A 24,618-nucleotide genomic window follows, 5' to 3' on the forward strand; every position below is an offset into this window, starting at 1 on the left:
AGCTCCAAAAGTAAGATTGGTTTGTTTGTTTGTTTAACGCCGCACTCAGCAATATTCCAGCTATATGACGGCGGTCTGTAAATAATCAAATCTGGACCAGACAATCCAGGGATAGATATCATGTGCATCGATCCATGCAATTGGGATCGATGACATGTATCAACCAAGTCAGCGAGTCTGACCACCCGATACCGTGAGTCTCCTCTTAAGGCAAACATGGGCTGCTTATGTCCTATTCTACCCTGGATATTCATGGGTCTCCAAAAGTAAGACCGACAAGTCAGACTAAACACATGGCAGTTTATTCACCAAACTTTAACAAGAACAAAAAACAAATTTATATGGATTTTTAATTTTCTTCTCTCAACCTTTTTCAGTAAATTCATGAGCCAAGCAGTATAGACAGTTTGGCCTTAACCTGTGTCTTGTTCTTTTGCCAGACAACATGCCGAACGTGCTGTGGATCTGGGATGTTCAGAAACTCACACTGTCTGCCGTTCTGGTTCAAGCAGCACCCATCAAGTGTAAGAATATGTTTATACCGGGAAACCCATTGGTCTGGGGGAAACCTGTTGTCTAGGGGAAACCCACTGGTCTGATGGAAAGCCGCTGGTCTGGTGGAAACCTGTTGGCTTGGTGGAAACCTGTTGGTCTAGGGGAAACACACTGGTCTGGTGGAAACCTTGTGTTTGTTGGAAACCTATGTTTGTGGGAAACCTGTCTTTGGGGGAAAGCTGTGTTTGGGGGAACCCTGTGTTTTGGGGGAAAGCTGTGTTTGGGGGAACCCTATGTTATGGGGGAAATGTTTATCTCAGTTTGAGGTGCATGGCAGACCCCGTCATCTACAGAACCTCAATTCACTGTACAGAGTCGTGTCCTTTGGGCAGGCCTGAAAACTGTGAGTCATGGTTTGAATCTCGGTCCGACCGGATTATGTTTCTAGGTTTGTCAGCACCATAACCATGCCCTTTGGTGTCACCAAAGTGGTAAACTTCGTAAGCTGCATCACTTCGGGCTTTCCTCCCACATTAAGCTGACACGCTGTGATACTCCTTGTGTACCTATTTATTGTAGATTTCATTGTACGAACAGGTGTGCAGTGGGACAGCAGCCAGACACGTCTAGCTCTGTGTACGTCTACCAACAAGCTGTACATGTGGTCAGCCAGTGGATGCTTGTCTGTGGAGATTCCAGCTGAAGGTAGGTAGACATGGCAGTCAGACCGACTAGCTCTGTGTACGTCTACCAACAAGCTGTACATGTGGTCAGCCAGTGGATGCTTGTCTGTGGAGATTCCAGCTGAAGGTAGGTAGACATGGCAGTCAGACCGACTAGCTCTGTGTACGTCTACCAACAAGCTGTACATGTGGTCAGCCAGTGGATGCTTGTCTGTGGAGATTCCAGCTGAAGGTAGGTAGACACGGCAGTCAGACCGACTAGCTCTGTGTACGTCTACCAACAAGCTGTACATGTGGTCAGCCAGTGGATGCTTGTCTGTGGAGATTCCAGCTGGAGGTAGGTAGACAAGGAGTCAGACCAACTAGATCTGTGTACGTCTACCAACAAGCTGTACATGTGGTCAGCCAGTGGATGCTTGTCTGTGGAGATTCCAGCTGAAGGTAGGTAGACACAGAGTCAGACTGACTAGATCTGTGTACGTCTACCAACATGCTGTACATGTGGTCAGCCAGTGGATGCTTGTCTGTGGAGATTCCTGCTGAAGGTAGGTAGACACGGCTGTCAGACCGACTAGCTCTGTGTACGTCTACCAACATGCTGTACATGTGGTCAGCCAGTGGATGCTTGTCTGTGGAGATTCCTGCTGAAGGTAGGTAGACACGGCAGTCAGACCGACTAGCTCTGTGTACGTCTACCAACAAGCTGTACATGTGGTCAGCCAGTGGATGCTTGTCTGTGGAGATTCCTGCAGAAGGTAGGTAGACACGGCAGTCAGACCGTCTAGCTCTGTGTACGTCCACCAACAAGCTGTACATGTGGTCAGCCAGTGGATGCTTGTCTGTGGAGATTCCTGCAGAAGGTAGGTAGACACGGCAGTCAGACCGTCTAGCTCTGTGTACGTCCACCAACAAGCTGTACATGTGGTCAGCCAGTGGATGCTTGTCTGTGGAGATTCCTGCTGAAGGTAGGTAGACACAGAGTCAGACCGTCTAGCTCTGTGTACGTCTACCAACAAGCTGTACATGTGGTCAGCCAGTGGATGCTTGTCTGTGGAGATTCCTGCTGAAGGTAGGTAGACATGGTAGTCAGACTGACTAGCTCTGTGTACGTCTACCAACATGCTGTACATGTGGTCATTAGGAAATCGGAATTGGAATTCCCTACACCTGATATTTGTACATTAGAATTAATAATCGCCTTTTAAGGTAAAAAAGAGAAGTTAATGAATGCTGTCAGTTGATGTTTTGCTTTGTCAGAGTGATGTTTTTATATGCCAGCAAATTCACAAGTAAGCATTAAGCACCTTTGAGATAAGCCTATGTTACGCTGTAACTTTTTGATGACTTGTCAGTCTCATTAAAATCATATCTTAGTTCTCGCTACTGGTAAACAAAGATCTGAGGCCATCCCATTACAGGTCAGAATGACCTTTTATGCTACCAATCACAGCATCGCTCTCCAGATCAGGTAAGGACAGTCAAATGGTCGTCTGAAATCGAAGTCGACAGTTTGAAACAAGTGCCGTAAAGCTCAAAGCAGTTTTCTGATTGGCTGATTTTGACTTCTTGTTTTTCATATCAATGGTCGGTCAAAGTTTGCGAGGTTGTTTTGATGTGACCCGTAATGGGATGGCCTCAGGTCTTTGTTCAGTGGTAGTGACAACTAAGATCTGATCTTAACGGGATTGTGGAACTTGTGAGTATCTGTGTGGTGTTTCAGCCTCGTTCCAGGTGAGCTCCTTACAGTGGCACAAGGAAGGCAAAGCCCTGCTGCTGATGGGGAAGGAACAGATGTGTGTGTGCTTCGTAACCAACGCCAACAACACACACAATGATGGATGATGCAGTTGTCTCCCCTTCTGCAGGCATTAAATGTGATATTTTCGGTGTATATGAAACCTCAATGTATACGAGATATACTGTCCTCATCAGCGTTTGTATATTGTAGAATCAAGGTGTATATAGGAGACAGATCTCCTTTGTTTATGGTATATCTTGCATCGTATGTTATTTGTTTTTACAAAAGCCTGATCATACTTGTGATATAAAGTACTTATGCCCAAAAGATGGTCTTTTGTTTGACATTCTATATGCAGTGATACCTTGAAAGCAATCTATAACAGTGAGTGAGTGAGGGAGTGATTATTGCATACAACTGAATCATCCATCGTGCAGCTGTTCGTGGCCGATGTTTCAGTGGCTGGACACATTGCAGCTTTTGCATATGTCAGTGGCGAAAGGTCAACATTATTCTGTTTGCTCATTTAGAGTAAGTTTATATTATTTTCTAACTTCTGTTGTCTCACAATGATAAAAAACAAATTCAGAAAGCACTAATTATGATTGTGAAGTTTGTTTGTAATACTCCTATTCTAGAGACAAATTTCAGTTATTACTAATCTCCCCTATGATATAAGACTCAGTTATTTCTCATCTTCCCATAATATAAGACTCAGTTATTACAAAGGGACCAACCATTTGATATAAACTAGCCACAAAAAGAAACTATTTTTGTTGTCTTTGACAACTATGGTAAGTTCAGAAATCAAAGAGGAAAGTACCTGTGAAGATCCGGGTAAGAATAGGTCTTCACCAACCCATACTTGTCTTACCCCCGTGAAGATCCAGGTTAGAATTGGTCTTCTGCAACTCATGCTTGATGTAAGAGGCAACTAACGGGATTGGGTTGTCAGTCTCAGTTGATGTATGTCATCGTATCCCAATTTCGATGCTCATGGTCTCACCTTATTTATTCTGTACATCTTCACAAGATAATGTGTGCCAGTCTTCATTGTTATCCCTTACACTACCATACTTTGGGACCTGGGTAAGAATTGGTCTTCAGCAGCCAATGTTTGTCATAAGAGGTGACTAAAGGGATCAAGTGTTCAAGCTCAGTTGATGCATGTCATCGTATCCCAATTGCGTAGATCATGTCAATCACTGAATTGTCTGATGCAGACGCTGTCATAGCTGTCATATTGCCGAGTTTGGCATTCCAGTTGTGTGACGAAAACCCGCAAAAGCAATATCCAGCTAGCAATGATTTCTCTTTGGGGTTATTATGGAAAGGAAACTGCCCCACACAAATGAAAAAGAAATTTTGAATATTAACTATGGTAAAATAAACAAACAAGGTCACATAAATATGCTTGCAAGTGTAATCAAACCCTAAAATATTCTTTATAAATGCATGGGAAAGGTCAGTAAATATCCATTATATTGGACTGACATCCAGACATAGCATTCAAATACCAGTTCATGACTGACCCACAATTACATGCACTAATACACTGGGATGTTCCTTGTTTTGGCACAGTACGGAATGTTGACAGCCCAAAAATCATTTTCCAACAAGACTGGTTTTCATCAGACTGAGCTCTAAAAATATGCTGCTGGTCATATATACCAAAATTGACAAAATATTCAACTTTAGTCCAGATTAGCTGCAAACGTTAAGAAAAGCTACCTTGTGATCATGAAGCAACTACAAAAAGACACAGGTTATCCAATGATAATTGCAAGCTTGAAATTGCTTTTGCAGCCTTTCATCTGAGATGCAATATTACGTCTATGACTGCTGTCTGTACCACACAATCCAGTGATTGATATGATCTGTGCAATTGGATACAATAACCAATTCTTACCGGTGCCAGAGTATGGTAGTGTAAGGGATAACAATGAAGACTGGCGGCTGGCACACAACATTAATTCTGCTCAACTTCACAAGAAATTGCTATGAAACCCAGACATTTGCCTGTAACAGCCAACTCATGCTGCAGAGACGACACACATCACTTGACTTGGCCAAATAAAGTGATTCTCCAGTTGTTTGCACACAAGTTTCCAAAGTTCTTTGTTCCTTTTCCACTGGACTTGCTTGATGAGTTGTCGGAGTAAAACTGAGCACAATGATCAATGAAGTCCTTATTGGTTAATCTTTCATGCCTGCTGCATTTATCAGCATGTATGTGAAGGTTTGTTTGGTATGTGACGATGGTCTGTAAATAATCAAGTCTGGACCAGACAATCCAGTGATGAGCATCGGTCAAGGCCATTGGGATACGATGATGTTCATCAACCAAGTCAGCGAGCCTGACCAACCAATCCCGTTAGTTGCCTCTTATGACAAGCATGCGTTAAACAACAAACAAACAAAACAAGATGACCATTCTTCAAACCTACACATCTTACTGGCCTCTCTGAGCGCAAGACATGATATGCTAACTCTTGTGCCTTAGTGAGAATAGAATTTCATGGCAACTACAGGCGAGATATTCAACCATGCGACCACGTGGCAAAACCAACTCTGACGACTACTTCAATACCCTTACTACCGGGAGACCTACGCCATCAGTGAGTTGGGTTTAACGCTGCTTTTAACAGGATTCCAGCAGTTATATCACAGCGTGTCCGTTTAATGTGGGAGGAAAGCCCGAAGAGATGCAGATCACAGACGTTTACCACTGCAGTGAAACCCACGAATTAGCCTGAATGTATGATACAGTGTATCTAGGGTAACCAGAGTAGTTTGTTGTTGGAATCGCAAAGGCAGGTTGAAGTTCTTAAGATGATAGTTTCGTTATAGCAGATTGTATTAGCTCGGGAGACTGATGAAAGGCCCTGTGGAAATAGATACTGAGTTATGCAACATACAACTTATAATACAAATATCAAGGCTTGTTCTTCCAGTCTTAAACATAGGCACCTATTCCCATACACTTGTGACATGTGGTCATGAATTTCTTAGGGAGTACTTTTCTGTGTAGTCCAAAATTTGATGACTGCTTGGTACTTGTTCTTTTCCATTTAAGTGTCCATTTGGACCCCAATCATGTTCAACTGGCTGTCACTATATATATACAATCGGCTCCAACAGACCAAATACACTTGCAATGAACTACTCAACAGAGTACTGCATTGACTAGTTAACTTTGTTGTGGCCCATTATTGAGAAGTCTTTGAGCAGCCCTCATAGTTTGTGCATTTATTACATTGGCAAATTAGCAGCCATAAAACCTTGAGATACTTATTTAATAAGTTTGTTTGTTGTTTAACGCCGTACTGAGCAATATTCCAGCAATATGAGGGCGGTCTGTAAATAATCGAGTCTGGACCAGACAATCCAGTGATTGACATCATGAGCATTGATCCACGCAATTGGGATACGATGACAATCATCAACCAAGTCAGCGAGCCTGACCACCCGATCCCGTCAGTCGCCTCAAACAGCAAGCATAGCCGCCTTTTGCGGCAAGCATGGGTTGCTGAAGACCTATTCTAAACCGGATCTTCAAGGGTCTATTTAATAAGTTATCAACCAGTAACGGATGTTGCGGGATATTCTGGGGCAGTGTTGGTCTGAGCAGCCCACTTTAGAGCCGACTAAAATGAGAATAGAGCTGACTGTGATGTTAAAGATACATGTACTGGTTGATTACTTGTTTGATAAGTAATAGAATACCCTGCAATACCCAGAAAAGGGGAACATGGTCTAGGGAATTCAAAGGCATTATCGAACAATAGTTACCATTGTGCATAATTCTGAGAATACTACCTCTATTACATCAGAAAGTCGTCCCTCCTACTTCCCCGATCTATCAGCTTCCAGTGGATGTAGTGATTGGAAAGTGATGTTTTCCCCGCTGTGTACGGTTTGTTTGAACAACTGGTCAGGAAGGCTGACAGTGAACATGACATTTGTTGAAAATCTAAGGATTTTTAGTATGACGTAATCTTAGTGAGTGAGTGAGTTGGGTTTAATGCCGCTTTTAACATTATTCCAGTTGTATCATGGCGTGTCAGCTTAATGTGGGAGGAAAGCCCGAAGTGATGCAGGTCTCAGACGTTTACCACTTCGGTGAAACCAACGGGTATGGTGCTGACGACGTAATCTTAGAATTATACACAACGATAACAACCGATATTGTGTGATAAGTGAGATACTGTTTAAAATGGCATTAAACCCGTCCTCTTTCGTCAGTGCTATGACAGCATGTCCTACTGGTGCCCAATACCACCTCGGCTGAAGCTCTGTCCCTGGATGAAGATGCTTGATATCCCGACCAACAACAAACACAATTCTCTATCACAGAATTTACTTGTCAAAACCAGCAAGAATAATTACATGGAGACAAGACCTGGTACCTGAGTGGTAGGAATATACAGACCAAATGAAGCCTTGAAGCATTTCAGAATTTGTAAATTGATCTGGAAACACTGAATAATCAAAAGCAAATACCTAATTCATGACTCCGCTTCACAGCTGCTGGTGACAAATCTATACCACTAAGGGACAGGTTTATGCAACTACAATGTCTTTAAACTGCAGGACAAAATCTGATAGTTTGTGTATTCAAGACTCAACTTTGAGTGAATTGGGTTGTGAAGATGTTTACTTAAATGACAAAAAAAATAATTCCCAGTTAACGAATTTCCACAGACAATTTTTAGCTGAAATTGATCTATAAATATGTGATTATTAACAACAAAATTAGGAGCAGTAAAAATCAATTTGGATAATCGAAAAAAACCCACCTGACTACTGGCCAGATTTGCCATAAAAAAAAACACACTGACAATAGCAGCCATTGGATAAATGATAATAACAAAATCATCATGATAATAATTTGATTATGCCAAATAAATGATGTTATATATACATAGAAATATAATAAATTATAACAATAATTATAGTAACACTACAATAAGCACTACCAGTGATAATATACATAAACATAATTGTAAAAACGGAAAATCCATCTACAGCCAATTCAGCACAATGGAATCACAAGCTGCCCAATCAATGAAAGACGGCCGATAGATATACAAATACACCTTCCAGTGGCATCTTCAAGGCATACTGTCATGGTGCCCTCTCCATTTCCTTGAGCAATCTTGTTAAATCTGTAAGGGTTCAGATTAATATATTTTTTTAAACAAAAAATTGTCCACATACCTCAAAATTTACTACTTACTGTCAGTTTTGGCAAAGTTAACAGTCAGGACAAATGTATACATATCAGCTTTGTAGATAAAAGTTGGCATCTGAGAGTAATCATTAATTTCCCAGAGAACCAGAAAGTTATTCTGCTACTTCATGCTGTGTGTCAATTCCCACCATTTTGACATATTGAGTACAATGCTGACATTGTACGCCACGCATGGTATCCTTTCTGTCAAAAACAGAAAAAAATATATGAAGGAATACAACGAACCCTAACACAAAAGGACAACCTACCAGACCAACATCTGCATCTGGGATAAAAAAAAATGTGTTTCTAGTCAACAATATTCAGGATTACATGCACTATACTATGATTAGACTTGGAATTCTGCTTAAGGCAATGAGGTGAGGACATAGCAAAAATACATGCATCAAGAATTTCAAGGGATAGCAAATCTACTGAAATTCAAACTTGGTGATATCTTGAAAAAATAGTTTCCATATAATTTGACAATAACAAAGTCCTGGTGTCTGCGATGTGAAATGCATCCCTTAAGAACGCATTGCATAAAATCTCCATCTACAATTATGACAAGGTTGAGGCCTAAAAACATTAACTGAACTGCTCGAGACATTATCCTTCAATGACTGCATAATGTGGTTTTGTTTCTTTACTTAACTGGTGTGAAGACATCCCTGACCATCCAGTACCATATCTCCGTTCTATCATAAATACTCTGGACCCATTCACGAACACACCTTCGTTGTGAGTCTGGCTCAAATGTCTGCTGCAAACAGATGTCTAATCATGTTGTATTCTTTCCTGATTGAAACAATCGGTGATACACAAGTTTCTAACATGTCATAAACAGGACCCTCACGAAGAGAAAATGTTTTTCAAACAAAATCAATTAAAGTCTTGTGATTCTTTGTACTCCCGTATATTTTAAATATACCAAGGGCTCACTAAAACAAGGCCACAGTTTCAATGAATACCTATGCTGAACTTGATATCAGAGTCTTTTGACTTAAATCTCGGCTGGAAAGTTCTTTGGCAATGTTGAATATCCCAGGGTATTTATCCCTATAGAATGGAGATCTAATACACTAGATAATGAGAGATTTAGTGATGAAGACTTCAGTGCATCATGCATGGTATTCAACATTCACAAAACAACTGACAATAATACACCCTGGAGACAAACATCAATAACATAGCTTCTATAAGAACCTGCCTTCCAAATGATGCCATCCTCCAGCACATACGTCCGCTACGTAATCTGAAACTAACTTCAAACAAAGCACACTGAATGAATTAATGAAAGTGAGCAATATAGCTCTCTGGCTTCTATAAAACGGATCAGGACTTACCAAGTCGTTCTACACTTGATGGAAAATCTTCCTCGATCATAAGTTTTGTTTGGGGAACATGAGTAAGTCTTCCAAAATATCAGATTTCCCGTGTTGGCGAAAGTTTAGTGGGAAATCACAGTCTCTGTAGCACTTCACGTCACTTGACATGCCCGATGACATCATTAGACATGCCAGATCGACATCACTAGACATGTCAGATGACGTCACTAGACATGCCAGAGATGACGTCATTTGTGTAACAGTTGGTTGCTTGCATCATTCTACATGGAGCTGCCACTATGGACAGTCAAAGTTATTTCCACTGTAACATAGTTTTTCCAAGATCAACAATTGACATAAATGAAGCTTTTGCGGACAGTGCCACTTCTGACAAACTGTTGACTGATTTGGACTTGCTTGTGACCAGTTACATCGATGTATTGAAGGCAGAATCAATGGTGTTAAACATCATGAACAATATGTTTTGAAGAAGACGGTTAATGAAAAGAAAGCCAAAGACCATCAAGATCTGAAAGTATGCCTTCCTTGGTGGGCTTGTGGTATGTCTCCTAGCTTCTTCCACTCATTCAATACCAGACCAAAAGCCTACTTTAACATGTTCAAGTCACGTGTTAACTCAGCGAAACATGACTGATTCCCAGACAATGATATTCGAGTTGGATGCTTCTTCATTGGTGAAAGAAAGTGGTTTAGAATTTTTAGAAATAAATATAACTTGGAGAGTCACTGTCAAACAGTGCATGACAATATTATATTATGAGATTAATATTTGTGAAAATAAAAGCAGATCTGAGAGGGTGAAAGACCTACAGGTATCAAATTTCAAATGCATATCTATTTCCTCCAGCTTCTGTTTCATGTTTGAAATTACGAGTTTACCTAGGCAAAACATTGACGTGTGGTTTTTGCTCCAAGATAAAATATTGTCAATATCCATTAAAATCAGCATGGCGTCGAACTGTGGATTTCCTCCAAGATAAACGAGTGTGTAAAGGGTTAAAGCCACTGGGACCAGTGTTTCAGTGCTCCCATTTCCTGTTGTCACAGCGTGGGAGGAAGGCCAAAAGCAGTCTGCAGACATTTCCCACTCTGGTGCAACTAACGAGCCGGTGTATGGGCTTCACGAAACAAGGATTCCAAAAGCATGATTTGGGCTTCAAACCAATGACTAGTATATAATTGTAAGGAAAAAGGACAAAACTCAGCACCTTATATCAATTGGCTCCTGTGCTGAAATTTTTTGAAAATTCTAAGAGCAAGAATTCTGCTGCAAGTCCCCTAAATCTAATGACTTAATTCTTTCAATCATCCACATATACAGAATAAATCAAATGGATTAACAATCGGTTTGCTTGAGACATACATTAGTGGAACACTTTCATGTTCGGTAAGGATATTAACATGATAAGAGTTAAATTTGAAAGAAATCTTTAGGACTGTTTGAATAACAATCAGTAATTGCCCTGGAAACCAAGCAAGTATGAAATTGAACAAATATATCAAATAATGTAAACATATATCACCAAATCTTAAAACACAACATCAACATTTCCATTAGATGCAACTTGTCATAATTTTACAATATATGCATATTCAAACATCAAAGATATAAAAATACATGCACATCTAATCACAGTGGGTTCTGTAATTCGAAATGAGCTTTTCCTAAATATGCATGCAGGAGTGTTGATGCTTGAAAGTGCAGAGTCTCTTGGAATTATGTTGAGACCAGTTCATTTTTATTACTTGTGTTTAAAAGTCAGATAATTGTCTTCTCAGAAGCTGATGCCATTCCGATCTCTGAAGAAGCCGAGCCCGCTCTGGTTGTAGACCATGGACGCCACACTTGCGTAACTCTCGATGAGAATGGGCCCTTTGACAATGGTGATCTTCTCATTTGGACGTTTGACCTGGTACGCCTTGCTGACCGCTTGGACAAGGCTCTCGTAGAAGTCGTCACAGTTGTAAGTTGTTGTTTCATTCTCCTTGGGGTTGTATAGGATGGGGTGGTGGGTGAACGACACCCAGGGAATGTCTGTAGCAAATGGATTCCACTTCTGGCCAAAAGTCAAGTCCTGGCCACGATTCCATCTCAGTTGAATTCCTCCATGTTGTCGGTCACTGAAGCAATCATCATCATCATCATCATCATCATCATCATCATCATCATCATCATCAATTCTCTTAAAGACGGGAACATCATTATCATGATAATGAGTAAAATTCTTTTACAGAATGGGTCACTATTGTGGCTACAGAATGGGTCACTATTGTGGCTATTTTAACTGTGATAGTCCATATAATCAGCCAACTATCGCAAGTCCACAAACTTCTAAGAACTAAGTTCTATATGAGTTACAGATTGTTGCTTAACATAGCAGCCTGCTATTTTTCAGATTCCAGCTACAGGACGACTGTACACAATCATACCTGGACTCGACAAACTAGTGATTGATATAATGAGCAACATCCCACACAGAGGAGGGTGACAGGATTTTTCTATTCTCAGTCATGATTCAAAACCAATGTTCAACCTTGAAATGTGAACCCATCATTAACCCCCTATAAGTCTACAATGGTCAGAGCAAGCCTGACTTACAGACTGGTTGTTACAATATAAAAATAATTACTCTTGAGGTCAATATGTAAAAACAAGGACCCAACCCCTGAGGTGGTCAGACCACTAAAAGGGTTGGGTCCAGGTGTCCTTGTTTTTTGCATACTGACCTCGTCAAAAGTAATCATTCATTTTGTTATAGAGAAATTCACTTTTAAAGTTTATGAAGCCTTTAAAGCGTCCTCTTTCACTACAGTAACTCAGCTGTGAACAGTGAATGGCTAGTACCAGACGCCATCCTGTCTTCTAGCAGACAAAGTCAATATTCATCACGTGACAGGTCAATACTGATCATATGACAAGACAATATTCAAGGTCAGTGTCAGTCACGTGATTTGGAGAGGATGTTTTGTTTCGTCACATGGTACAGATAAAGCAATGGAATTACAATTTTTTTAAATAGGTACAGTAAACTACGGTTGTAACGAACTCAAAGGGACCACTAAATTTACTTTGTTATAATCATAATTAGTTTGTTATAAGCACATATACAGCAAATGGATGGGACAGTTCGCTATAAACGTAGTTAACAACAGGAATTGAGCTATGACTTGGCAGTTTGACTGCAGGCAGCAACTCACGGCATGATGGAATGTTCTGGGTACTTGAAGTCCCCGATGCAGATGGTGTCCACACAGTGCAGCATGATGCGCTTGAACTCCAGCAGTTTCTGCGTGATGAAGTTGTATTTGCAGACAATCAGCGAGTGCTCAGTCAGCATCATAATCTTCTCATGTTCCAAGTCCCAGTGATCGATTCTTGAGGACCAAACAAATAACAGTGTGTAAGAAAACAGGATTCTGAACTGAAAATTGAAACAACTTGTTTCACCTCCCAAACCTATAATGATGATGATGATGATGATGATGATGGGTCTTGGAAGTTCCAAGATTAAAATGATGTCGCAGAAAACATCAAGAATACCTTGACCCTTCTTACTTTCCTACACATTATAGAGTGTGTACCTGAAGACTTGAACTAATCAGGATCATATGTATTGCTGTAGCATATTATCATGATTATAAAACATGATGAGATAGAGGTGAGTGGTATTACCCGCACACCAGTGTTTGAATTACTAACAAGAGTCATCAGAAAGATGACATATCCCCCCGGCAGCTGTCTGTAAAGTAACCACTAGTAAACATGGTAAATGTGCAATTCTGTATGTAATGAGTGAACAGTTGAATGTTCTTTAAGAAGCATACATTGTTTACCCACAGAATGGTTTTCGAATTCTGCCCCGGAAACGAACCTGTTCCCCAATGGAGTCGAGGTCCAACTTCATTCCATTAAAATTGTAAAAAATAAAAATTAGAAAAATCCCAAAATATCAAAAGGCACCACTTCAGTATGTGCCTGATAGATTTGCCAAGTTTCGATCAAATACACTGAATGGTTTTCGAATTCTGCCCCGTAAACAAACCCCATCCCCAATTGAGTCTATGTCCAACTTCATTCCATAAAAATTTATAAAAATAAAAATTAGGAAAATCCCAAAATATCAAAAGGCACCACTTCTGTATGTGTCTGATAGATTTGCCAAGTTTCGATCAAATACACTGAATGGTTTTCGAATTCTGCCCTGGAAAAGGAAATGATTACGGACGGACAGACAGACTGGCTGATTGCTATATCCCCCCACATTATATGCCAGGGGGATAATAAAGATATATCCCAATATGTTTGGAAAAAACAGGTGCATAGTTTTTTCAAAATCAGGCATATATAATTTCAATACACAAATCTAACCACTGTTTATCCTAACTATCGGAGATTATTATAGGAATGGGAGTGTAGTACTGAGTTAAAAAAAACAAGAGCTAAATTGTTATTTTCCAGAGTGAGAGAAATGTGTGAATACTGACACTAGATTTAATTAGAGTAAAAGTAATATTCATTTGAGATAATCTACACCTAATGCACATCACCAGTTGTACATGTAGCGTGTCAGGGACAGCATGGGTATTTGAATCATCAGGAATCACGCAGTTGATAGCATGGAACATCTGCCAGGATATACCGACCAGGGTGGAAATTCAATTTCATTGTCATGGGTCCACAAAAATAATCAGCAACAGGTGTGCCAATTACCTAATACCCTAAATGGTAAAAGTGAAAACATTACACATGTTACAGGTCATTCCTGAATTGTACTAGTCCCAGACAAGCAGACTTGCATTAATTTAGGACCCTGCAAGCATTTCTACTGGATAGAACTAAAATAAATTTTCAGACTGACAGTGTTTTATTTCAAGCAATTTTCGAAATCCAGAAATGTAATGCATGTCAAGCTTCAGCCCTTATGCAGTGATATGAATCTTGATGTTAACAAACAGATATGGAAGTCAAATGAATGAGGTCGCTTCAACTTTCTTTATTTTCAGAGTTCAGGGGCGGTATTCACAAAGCTTCTTAGAATTTTCTTAAAAATTGGCTTAAGTTTTCTAAAAAATTCTTAGCTAAGAAAAAATCTTAAGTATCAATTCACAAACAGTCTAAGCATGATTCTTAGCAAAGTATTAGTATAATATCTAAGAGTTTTCTTAGTCTACCCCGTTGCATCTTGGGATGTAAAGTTTCGACTAAGAATATTCTTAACACCTTTCGAGTGACGTTTTGGACATTCCCTTATCTATAAATAGCAACAAAACACGACTCTTCAGTGTTGAAAACGCGAAAGTAAAAAGTTTTGGCAGACGACCTATTTTCGATCGGCGGGAATATCGACGGCAGCCAGCGAACATGACTGACAAAAAGCGAAAACCCAACTGGTCTGAGGACCAAAACCTGCTCCTGACGAAACTTGTTGACGACAACAAAGCGGTTTTATTAGGAAAGTTCGGGGCAGGCGTGACAGCTCAAAAGAAAAAGGAAAAGTGGGTGGAGTTGACCCACACGATCAACGCAGCCTTTCCAGGTACGGCAGACCATAAAGATAGTTTTTGGTATTGAAATATATTAAGATTCAAATAATGTTCAAATTTCTATTGTTATTCAACATTTTAGTATTTTGCAAATTTTCACAGCAGCAACGCACATAAAATCCAAAGGATTTTTTGGGATAGAACTAGATTGTATTGTAGATCTATATTTTATTTAACATAAAATTTATTTTCAGGGGAAGAAAAAAATAAATGTTATTGTACAGGTTATCAGTTATATTATAGTGTCACATCCAGTACCTATTCGTTTATTTCTGAAAATTACATTACACAGTTGAGAATTGAATATTTTTATGTAAATCATAGGATGCATCAGAGCCCCAGAGGAGGTGGAAAAGAAATGGCATAACATCCAAAGTAAAGCCAGGGGAGAAATTGCAAGGTACAAGCAAGGTGTTATCAGCACAGGTAATTATTGTAGTTCACATTTTGCAACACTGAACTGTAATAGTAGTTTTACAGTGCATAAATCACCAGATCTGAGATACATTTAATCTTAATGTGTTACAATTATTGTTTATTCTAGCTTTCAAGTAAAAATATTTGTATTTGGTGTCTTTAAGTACATTATGGTGTCCCATACAGTGTATAATAAATTCTTAAAAGTTTGAATTTACATATGTATATACAATTCTTAGGCTGTCTTCAATTGTTACTTTAGTATTATTTAACACATTGATTCGGAATAAAACTTTCTCAATTTTTCTGACTTAAGTAAAAACAATTTTTACTTTGACAGGTGGTGGTCCATCACCATGCCCTACTTTGAGCGCCACATCCGAGGTAGTGTGGGATATTCTGGGGCAGAATAATGTATCGATATCCGGAATCCCATCAGCCATGGACACATCCCTCCTACAGGTGGTCAGCCTTTCTGACACAGTTAATGCAAGGTAATTCTACTGATGTATTCCCTTGCCCTTGTAGTGAGTATAATCATTCATGTAGCATAACTCTACTGAAATGATTTGCTATGAAAAACTATTATGTTAGCAAAGTACCTCCTGTTTATAAGTGGTCAAACACATTACTATAAAAGCATTATTAAATTATATAACACATCAATAACAGAGAATAACCAATCTTGATTATCCACCTAAACAAATCCTGCAAAGTGCAAGATTGTGGTGAAAAGTATTTGAAGGGAACACTAAAAATTATTGATACTGCATGTGTTTGAAACTGATTATTACCTCATATTTTTACCCTATTCAGATACATAGATACTCAAAAATAACAATGACTAAAACAGTTTCTGTCCATTTATATACAGTGAATACAGTGACATGGCAGCACTTGACTTGCAGACACTCCAGGCCATGGGAGGAGCTGTCCCTACTGCATCAACAGTGTCTGTGCCTTCACAGCCGGAACCATCAGTGCCAGACACCGCCTCCTCAGCACAGGGATCCATTAAGAGACAAGCAGGATGGAGCACAGTCCAGGAGCCAAAGTCCGTGCGACAAACTTTCCTGTTGGGGGAAAGCTATGATGAGCTACTCTACAAGAAACTTAAAATTGAAACTGATTGTTTAAGTCTTAAGAAGAAAATTATGGAAATTCAACTTCAAAAACTGCAGAATGAATAGAATTTATATCTATACCATGTATGCATATCACCTTTTAAGGCCAGAGAGTTTACCATGTTTTCAAAATGTAATGTATTCAAAAAGAGAAAGATGTGAACCCTATTTTGACAGTACCATACTCCTTTTCAGTTTAAATTTATCTTCAATAATATATTATTGGTTAATGTGTGAGGTTACAGTGTGTGAAATGTCATTTCTATCAAAAGATACATTAATAACATGTCATAATTTGAATGTGTTTTCATTCAACCATATTCTCATGTTTTACTACTGCTTACAGCAACATTGCATTTCAGGACTCAAAATCTTTGTATTTGGGTGCCAATGATATGGATAAAATCAATAAAATGCCTTTCATATTTTTATAAGAATATTGTTCCCACAACAAGAAACAAACAGTTCAGGATAATGTCAAAATGATCCACAAAAGATTTTGTTAATCTATTTCAGGAATAGGGTACTAGTCATCAAATTGTGTTACTTATCGCGAAACTGGAAGATGTCCATTATGGGGTGCCTGTCACTACTTGTAGAAAGTATTGGCTTCGTCTGTTGAGACTATCACCTGACAGGTATGTTTATCAGTGCTAAACAGGATTGTTATCTATGGCCAGTGGCCAGTGAGGATGAATATCTTATTCTGTGTAACTGTATTTGATATGACATACAGGGACAGTTACTTCCAAGAAATTGTGATATGTATTACAACATGTATTTGCTCAATTTCTGAAATATGTATAAGAAATGCAGGAAGAATTTAAACGTGTTTAACTTTCAACAATAATGATTATGTATTGAAGACTTTATGTACTATCATTCTTTTGAATTTACTACAATAAAATCTGTCTGTCATAAAATGTTTCTTACAAGAAGATAAATGTATTTTCATATACCGGGTAAGTAAACTGGGAAAATGCATTGCAATCGAACCCTTGAGCATTTTTAATGATCCTTGAGATTCACAAATTATATATAATATTTAACAATTATAGTAACAATATTAAATTCATTAACCAGTTGTAATAAATTGTTTGAGAATTATTTTTGAAAAAAGGTAAGCCTTATCAACTGATTCTTATACTCTTATTTGTTAAAATAAACTGTTTTTTTACTGAAATTTTTTGTTGTTGAATATAATTCATTAAATAGTGGTTTTACTCAGTTAAAAGAAGAATTATCACTCACACTGAAAGTGAGTGTTTGCAAAGTGATTCCTGAAGGTCAAGTTGTGGCCAGGAATATCTCTCTCTCTGTAGGGGGCTGTCATGTCGTCATCCGGAACATTGGACTCACTGTCAGGTAATGGTATATTCCTTATCTTGCAGATGTTATGCAGAATTCCACAACATGTTATGATTTTACAAGCCTTAATTGGAGAAAGGCGAATCTCTCCATGTAAGACATGGAACCGTCTCTTGAGCTGTCCTATACCTCTTTCCACGACACTCCGGGTCCTTTTATGTGCTCTGGAAAACAAGTTCAGAACCCGTCTAATACACACCCACCCACACAACAATTTACAGATATGTGTGTATTATGGTCAATGTGTTCCATAATGAATTTCCACAAATTTGTAAATTGAGTAAAAAATCTGTCCATTTCATTTATAATAATAATGAAATCCAAACATTATTATGCTCTATTTCATCACTCAGTGATTGAACATGAGTAGTCAATAATTATTGTGAATTATTTTGAACTCCAATAACGATTATCCAGCCTGTTAAGTGAATGGACAGATGTTTTAGTCACTTGATGTAATGACTGAAATATTTAGGCTTTTTTATACTTTGTAAAAAGTAATTCACATTTTACACATTGACCTATATATTTTTAGAATTTTGTTTTTGTTTTTTTTAAACATAAATGTTTTTCTGGCTTATCTGTCATTAAATATATTTCATATTTTTATATGGGTAATTTCTTAATGTTGACTTTCGATATATATATGCACAACCAAATATCTTTTCACATTTGAACACTTAAACTTTTCACAACAACCAATTCTCACTTTTGTAATTTTGAAGGGGGATAACTCTCATTACGATTGCGTGTTCACGAACGTAGGAGAATATTACCGATTGTAGGATGTCTGTGAGCCAGGATTTGGTCTCAGGTACGGCGTAAGCAGCCAGTTTCTGCAGGGGTAGCCACTATCTCCAAGTAGGTGACATCCGGTTGGCACGATGTGTCGTTCAAATAAAATATGAAGCCCGCTTTCGGTGAGTATTCTCGAGTCGTGTGTCGAGCCTGGCCACTTCGCAACAAGGTCAATTATCATATTGTTTGGATCGAATACAAGCTGTGTGTTTATACTATGGTACTGTTTACGATTTACATATGAGGGTTCGTCGACAGATGGTGCAATAATCTGCACATGCGATCCATCAATCACTCCAACAACGCCAGGGAAGTGAGCGATGTTGTAAAACGCCGCTTGATTCCGACGAATGCAACCCTGTGTTGTCGGAAAGTGAATGAACTGGGATGCTATCTCGGCGTCGGACAAAGCTGACACTGTCTGCTCTATCGCCCGACTGACTGACGATTGGGAAAGACCCAAGTCATCCCCGTTGCATAATTGCATTTTGCCTGTAGCGAAATAACGTAGCGTTGCTACAACCTTTTCAGTTCCTGTCATGGCATGAGAACGAGAGGTGCTAGGACATATTTTATCAGCAATTAACCCAGTCACATATTCAATACCACTTTTGTTTAACCTGTATCTTCTGATTAGTTCTTTGTCAGAATATATTTGCAGTACATCTCGTCTAGCGGTGGTTTGTACAATACCTATGGCAGCCATATTGGATGTCTTAAGAAAATTCTTAAGGACTAAGTAAGCTCATGAGGTATCTTAAACTTAAGCAAAGAACTAAGCACTGAGAAGCTCTGTGAATATGACTTAAGAAATTTCTTAAAACTTAAGTTGGTTGTTAGGGAAACTAAGATTTCTTTATGGATTTAAGAATTCTTAAGGCTTAAGAAAATTCTAAGAAGCTTTGTGAATACCGCCCCAGGCTTCCAATTCTCGATACAGGTGAGCAAAACATTCAGACAAGCATATTTGATGTCTGTAAAACAAAGATAATCGAGGGCTTCCAAAAACATTGACGTCACTCTGTTACTTTGTTGTTGATATTGTAAACATCTGGAAATTTACAACTCAAGGCAGTAGAGAAAAGTACTTATGAAGCCGAACTGTTTTGGAAAACTAGATCTGATTGGCTCAAGAATCAATGCATCTTTCATTTTGATTGGTCGGACAAACTCTGTTTGGGTTCACCTGATTTGACCTTCTATGGAGGTGCCGTCAGATGTGCATGCAGAGAGCTGCACTGATGGTACTGAGATTGATGATGTGTTCATACATGTCACCACCAGTCAGGTAGAAAACGTTAGTTATAACTGTGCGTCGACACAAATAAATAGCCCTGGTAAATCAATTAACAAACAACAGAGACAAAGATCTGAACTTGCATTCAGCATTCAGTAAAGGGAGATAACTCTATGGATATTTCTTGCATTCCACATTGATAATAGTTCTTGTCTGGACCTGCAGTCTAGTGTCAGTTCTACCACTACATTGATATTAGCTCTTGTCTTGACTTGCAGTCTGGTGTTAGTTCTACCACTCCATTGATATTAGTTCTTGTCTGGACCTGCAGTCTAGTGTTAGTTCTACCACTACATTGATATTAGTTTTTGTCTTGACTTGCAGTCTAGTGTCAGTTCTACCACTCCATTGATATTAGTTCTTGTCTTGCAGTCTGGTGTTAGTTCTACCACTCCATTGATATTAGTTCTTGTCTTGCAGTCTGGTGTTAGTTCTACCACTCCATTGATATTAGTTCTTGTCTTGCAGTCTAGTGTTAGTTCTACCACTCCATTGATATTAGTTCTTGTCTTGCAGTCTAGTGTCAGTTCTACCACTCCATTGATATTAGTTCTTGTCTTGCAGTCTGGTGTTAGTTCTACCACTACATTGATATTAGTTCTTGTCTGGACCTGCAGTCTAGTGTCAGTTCTACCACTACATTGATATTAGTTCTTGTCTGGACCTGCAGTCTAGTGTCAGTTCTACCACTACATTGATATTAGTTCTTGTCTTGTCTGGACCTGCAGTCTAGTGTTAGTTCTACCACTACATTGATATTAGTTCTTGTCTTGACCTGCAGTCTGGTGTTAGTTCTACCACTACATTGATATTAGCTGTTGTCTTGACTTGCAGTCTAGTGTTAGTTCTACCACTCCATTGATATTAGTTCTTGTCTGGACCTGCAGTCTAGTGTTAGTTCTACTACTACATTGATAATAGTTCTTGTCTGGACCTGCAGTCTAGTGTCAGTTCTACCACTACATTGATATTAGCTGTTGTCTTGACTTGCAGTCTAGTGTTAGTTCTACCACTCCATTGATATTAGTTCTTGTCTTGCAGTCTGGTGTTAGTTCTACCACTCCATTGATATTAGTTCTTGTCTGGACCTGCAGTCTAGTGTCAGTTCTACCACTACATTGATATTAGTTCTTGTCTTGACCTGCAGTCTGGTGTCAGTTCTACCACTACATTGACATTAGTTCTTGTCTTGACTTGCAGTCTAGTGTCAGTTCTACCACTACATCATGCTACACTGATATTAGTTCTTGTCTGGACCTGCAGTCTAGAATCAGTTCTACTACCACATTGAAAATATATTTACCAAATTGTGATAAAATCACAAGAAAGCAAAGGCCACCACCACATTTGTTACCTAGAGTCAACACAATAAATAAACTGCAAGTGTTTCCATGGCATATGATCAGCTGACCAAGCAAATCTACATAAACCAAAAGAATATGCCACACCCACTAATGTATTACTGTTTCCTGATAATGGAATTGTCGGGGCCTGTGCATAACTGGACTGAGCAATGACACTGACTCTGTATTGTCTTCCAATAAACCTCCATTGTTTTTTTTAGTTAATGAGTTAAAAGAAATTAAAGTCAATTCTGAAATATAAAGCATAACAAATATCAATCTTTCTACATTATTGCCAAGTAGCTCTCTACACTTGATTAAGACATGTTGACAGCACAGTTCACAATTTACCACAGCCCCGAATAAGGTACCGTAATTCAATTGAACAGCAATGGGCGTGGCTCACCTGGACACATACGAGGGGCGTTCAATAAGTTTTGCAACTTCAATATAAGACCAAATCGCAGAAAATACACTCATTCCATTTGTTCTTCAAGATTTCGATACCACTTTTATGGCAATCTGCAGATTGGTCCTCTAACCACGCCTCTGTGGCGGCCTTTATATCTTCGTCATCCTGATTGCATCTTCCACGTAGGGCAGATTGCATTTGCCGGAACAGGAAATAGTCACTGGGGGCTAAGTCTGGGCTGTACAGTTAAATCCTCCACCCTACAGCCCAGCCCAGACTTAGCTCCCAGTGACTATTTCCTGTCCTGTTCCGGCAAATGCAATCTGCAATCTACGGATTTCCATAAAAGTGGTATTAAAAACTTGAAAAGGACAAATGGAATGAGTGTATTGAGGTGAATGGAGATTATAATATTGAAATAATAAAAGTGCAAAAGATATTCTGAGACTTGGTCTTATATTGATGTTGCAAAACTTATTGAATGCCACTCATATGACGTCATCACAAGGAGAAACACATATGCAAAATGTCTGCTCTATCAGTCTGGCTATTTCAACAATTTAAAGAAGACATTTACAGAGACAAATACACATTTTGAGAGAATTTAACATGTTTAAGAGCATGTCCCAATCAAGGCAAAATTTTATATATACATTGGTTGAACTTCATTCTTACTCTGTGAGAAGCCAGCAGCCAAGAAGTTCTCCATCCAGCTCTGGTTTGATCGCTTGCCGACAATGTTCCTGGATCGCTGAGTCAAAATGGGTGCCCTGCACACAACAAATGTAGACCTGTCATTACGATTGAGGGCAAAGACAAAATCCTTTCATATTAACTGCAACTCTTCCACAAATATAACATCTGTTCTTTAACTTTTTATTCTGTCTATTCTTACCGACATACTTGCTGACAAATACATAAGTTACATTGAACACAACTTGCCATGGTTACCAGTATACTGCAATACGCTTTTCAAACATTGCACTCTGCATATTGGGTAAGAAATTAATAAGCAGTTTTGTCATTTAACAAATGTGGTATTTAGGAAAGTACAAATTCTAGTACTTCTTTGGGTTGGACTCATTCTGAGCAATCTAACCCACTTAGCCACCGAGACTTCCATAAAAACGACAGTCCAACAACATGTACTTTGAATCCCAGGAAGGACTCAACCCTAAGACAACTGTTGTTTATTTGTTTGTTGTTTAACACCGTACTCAGCAATAATTCAGCTATATAGCGACGGACTGTAAATAATCGAGTCTGGATAAGATCTTAGTTAGAAAAATCAGATCTCGCTACAGCTAAACAAAGATCTGAGGGCATCCCATTACAGGTCACGCCCATTACAGATCACGCCAGAACGACCTTTCATCCGTCCAATCAAATTGATGCTTACCAGATCATGAAAGTAACCATGGTAACAGTCCAAATTTGTTTTCTAATCATGAAACCTCAAAAACGTTAACACAGGGTATTCCGAACGACAGTTACAGCCCGCAGTCTGATTCCTTCAAAATTATCGTCTATCTCTCGCTTCCGTGGGATAAATATTTGAACAGAAGAGGCGTTGCACAGTATGTGGGAAGCACTGCTATACAATCTCAACCATATATTAAAAATTCCGGAATGTTCGTTTGTTCTGTTTTCAAAATTTTAATCGAGAACTGTGTCAACATATTTTTCAAGCGTAGTCTGAAATGGAAGTCGCCAGGTTGTAATGAATGCTGTAAAGCTGCTTTCTAATTGGCTGATGTTGACTTGTTTGTCATTACTGTGGTTAGTCAAAACATTAGCTTTCATAAACTAGCGCTTGCTATAAAATACGCTGCAGTAGCCTATATTTAGTTAACAAATAGTGAAAGCTTTATCACCCCAGCAACTCTGTTGCTAGGCTGGTGTCACAGGGCAATCCTTCGCTGATGTATCTTTCAACAAAAGTTCACAAATTACATCGGAGGTACTATGAGGTGTTAGTATACTTCAGGGTGCAGACTTCTAAAGGTAGGCCCATATGCTAAACAGCAGAATTCCTTCAGCTCTCAGTATATCTTGACATTTTCGTTTGAGTAAAACTCACGTGTACGGAAATGACATTTCTCAATTTACGTTTCATTCTACATACTAAGTATAATGTGCATTTGATAATGGGCCTAATGTCAATGATCGTCAATAATTAGGCCTGCCCATGTTGCCATCTAAATCAAGACGCTTTTACACACAATTTTGATTCTCTGATTAATCACAGATTGTTCCTTAGCCGCGTAAAATACATCAATTCTACACATATGCACACCTTATAACTGAAGAATGTCTTCGCTGACATATCAGACTTGACAACACCTGGCTTCAACGAAGTGCGACTGGATGTTGATCTGATCGATTGACGACCGATTGTGCTTCCGGGACGATTGCGCGACAGCGCAGGTCCAGCAAAGTCGACATCAGCGTCAGGATCTCTTGCTTTGGGGGCAGGGTCTTCTCCATTTAGTTCTAGCGTTGCCCCAACAAACTGTCCTTCTTGGGCAGCCTTCTCGTCATCGAGTTGGACGGGGACGGGGACGGCGTCCTGCGTTGCTGTTTCGGTATTTTCCGCCATTTTGAATGTGGATGACCTCGTGACGTCAGGGTCAACACTTCGTGACATTCCGATTTACTATTCCGTCACCCGGAATAACACGAGTTGGGCACGAAAGAAATCGCCACTTTCCGCATACATTGTAAACAGCTCCGGAATATCCCGAACAGGTTCGGAACATTCCTCAAATGATAATGTCATGTGCTTCTGCGACAGCATGCAAAAGAGGATTTCGTTAT

The 24,618-nt window shown here is 39.1% G+C and overlaps 4 protein-coding genes across 4 annotated transcripts in view; 2 read left to right on the plus strand and 2 right to left on the minus strand.

Annotated features, from left to right (window-relative positions):
* The window catches only part of LOC139471702 (WD repeat-containing protein WRAP73-like), a 59,314-nt gene extending 56,082 nt beyond the window's left edge, over positions 1 to 3,232 (plus strand). The window contains exons 12-14 of the mRNA XM_071254171.1: positions 441 to 524; positions 1,093 to 1,200; positions 2,899 to 3,232. Coding sequence (XP_071110272.1) covers positions 441 to 524; positions 1,093 to 1,200; positions 2,899 to 3,020 — 314 coding nt within the window. The 3' untranslated portion in view covers positions 3,021 to 3,232. The remainder of the gene's footprint in view (positions 1 to 440; positions 525 to 1,092; positions 1,201 to 2,898) is intronic.
* Positions 3,233 to 7,259: 4,027 nt separating this feature from the next.
* On the minus strand, positions 7,260 to 24,416 carry LOC139471551 (tumor protein p63-regulated gene 1-like protein). Its single transcript, XM_071253926.1, has 4 exons — positions 24,098 to 24,416; positions 22,477 to 22,571; positions 12,697 to 12,873; positions 7,260 to 11,619 (listed from the first exon to the last, which is right to left on the minus strand). The coding sequence occupies exons 1-4, from the start codon at positions 24,398 to 24,400 to the stop codon at positions 11,274 to 11,276; spliced, it is 921 nt and encodes a 306-aa protein (XP_071110027.1). The 5' UTR covers positions 24,401 to 24,416; the 3' UTR covers positions 7,260 to 11,273.
* On the plus strand, positions 14,861 to 16,649 carry LOC139471552 (nuclear apoptosis-inducing factor 1-like). The gene is made up of 4 exons (XM_071253927.1): positions 14,861 to 15,035; positions 15,367 to 15,468; positions 15,800 to 15,953; positions 16,334 to 16,649. Exons 1-4 carry the CDS (start codon positions 14,861 to 14,863, stop codon positions 16,647 to 16,649), a joined length of 747 nt encoding a protein of 248 aa, XP_071110028.1.
* LOC139471550 (putative nuclease HARBI1) lies at positions 17,827 to 19,455 on the minus strand. Its single transcript, XM_071253924.1, has 2 exons — positions 18,728 to 19,455; positions 17,827 to 18,115 (listed from the first exon to the last, which is right to left on the minus strand). The coding sequence occupies exons 1-2, from the start codon at positions 19,453 to 19,455 to the stop codon at positions 17,827 to 17,829; spliced, it is 1,017 nt and encodes a 338-aa protein (XP_071110025.1).
* Positions 24,417 to 24,618: the final 202 nt, after the last annotated feature.

The sequence above is a fragment of the Haliotis cracherodii genome, unplaced genomic scaffold (assembly GCF_022045235.1).
Source record: "Haliotis cracherodii isolate W230 unplaced genomic scaffold, xgHalCrac1.p SCAF_23, whole genome shotgun sequence".
In the NCBI taxonomy this organism is placed as follows: Eukaryota; Metazoa; Mollusca; class Gastropoda; order Lepetellida; family Haliotidae; genus Haliotis; species Haliotis cracherodii.

Bases quoted from the DNA above. Each gene is read 5' to 3' on its own strand.
- LOC139471550 (XM_071253924.1), bottom strand. From the start codon at position 19,455: ATGGCTGCCATAGGTATTGTACAAACCACCGCTAGACGAGATGTACTG. The intron at 18,116-18,727 runs GTAATATTCTCC...CTTGTTTTCCAG, and splicing joins TCACAGACATCCTACAATCG to AGCACATAAAAGGACCCGGA.
- LOC139471551 (XM_071253926.1), bottom strand. From the start codon at position 24,400: ATGGCGGAAAATACCGAAACAGCAACGCAGGACGCCGTCCCCGTCCCC. The intron at 12,874-22,476 runs GTAAGAATGAAG...TTGGTCCTCAAG, and splicing joins GGCTGCTGGCTTCTCACAGA to AATCGATCACTGGGACTTGG. The intron at 11,620-12,696 runs GTGAGTTGCTGC...TGATTGCTTCAG, and splicing joins CCAGAACATTCCATCATGCC to TGACCGACAACATGGAGGAA.
- LOC139471552 (XM_071253927.1), top strand. From the start codon at position 14,861: ATGACTGACAAAAAGCGAAAACCCAACTGGTCTGAGGACCAAAACCTG. The intron at 15,469-15,799 runs GTAATTATTGTA...TTACTTTGACAG, and splicing joins GCAAGGTGTTATCAGCACAG to GTGGTGGTCCATCACCATGC. The intron at 15,954-16,333 runs GTAATTCTACTG...ATTTATATACAG, and splicing joins TCTGACACAGTTAATGCAAG to TGAATACAGTGACATGGCAG.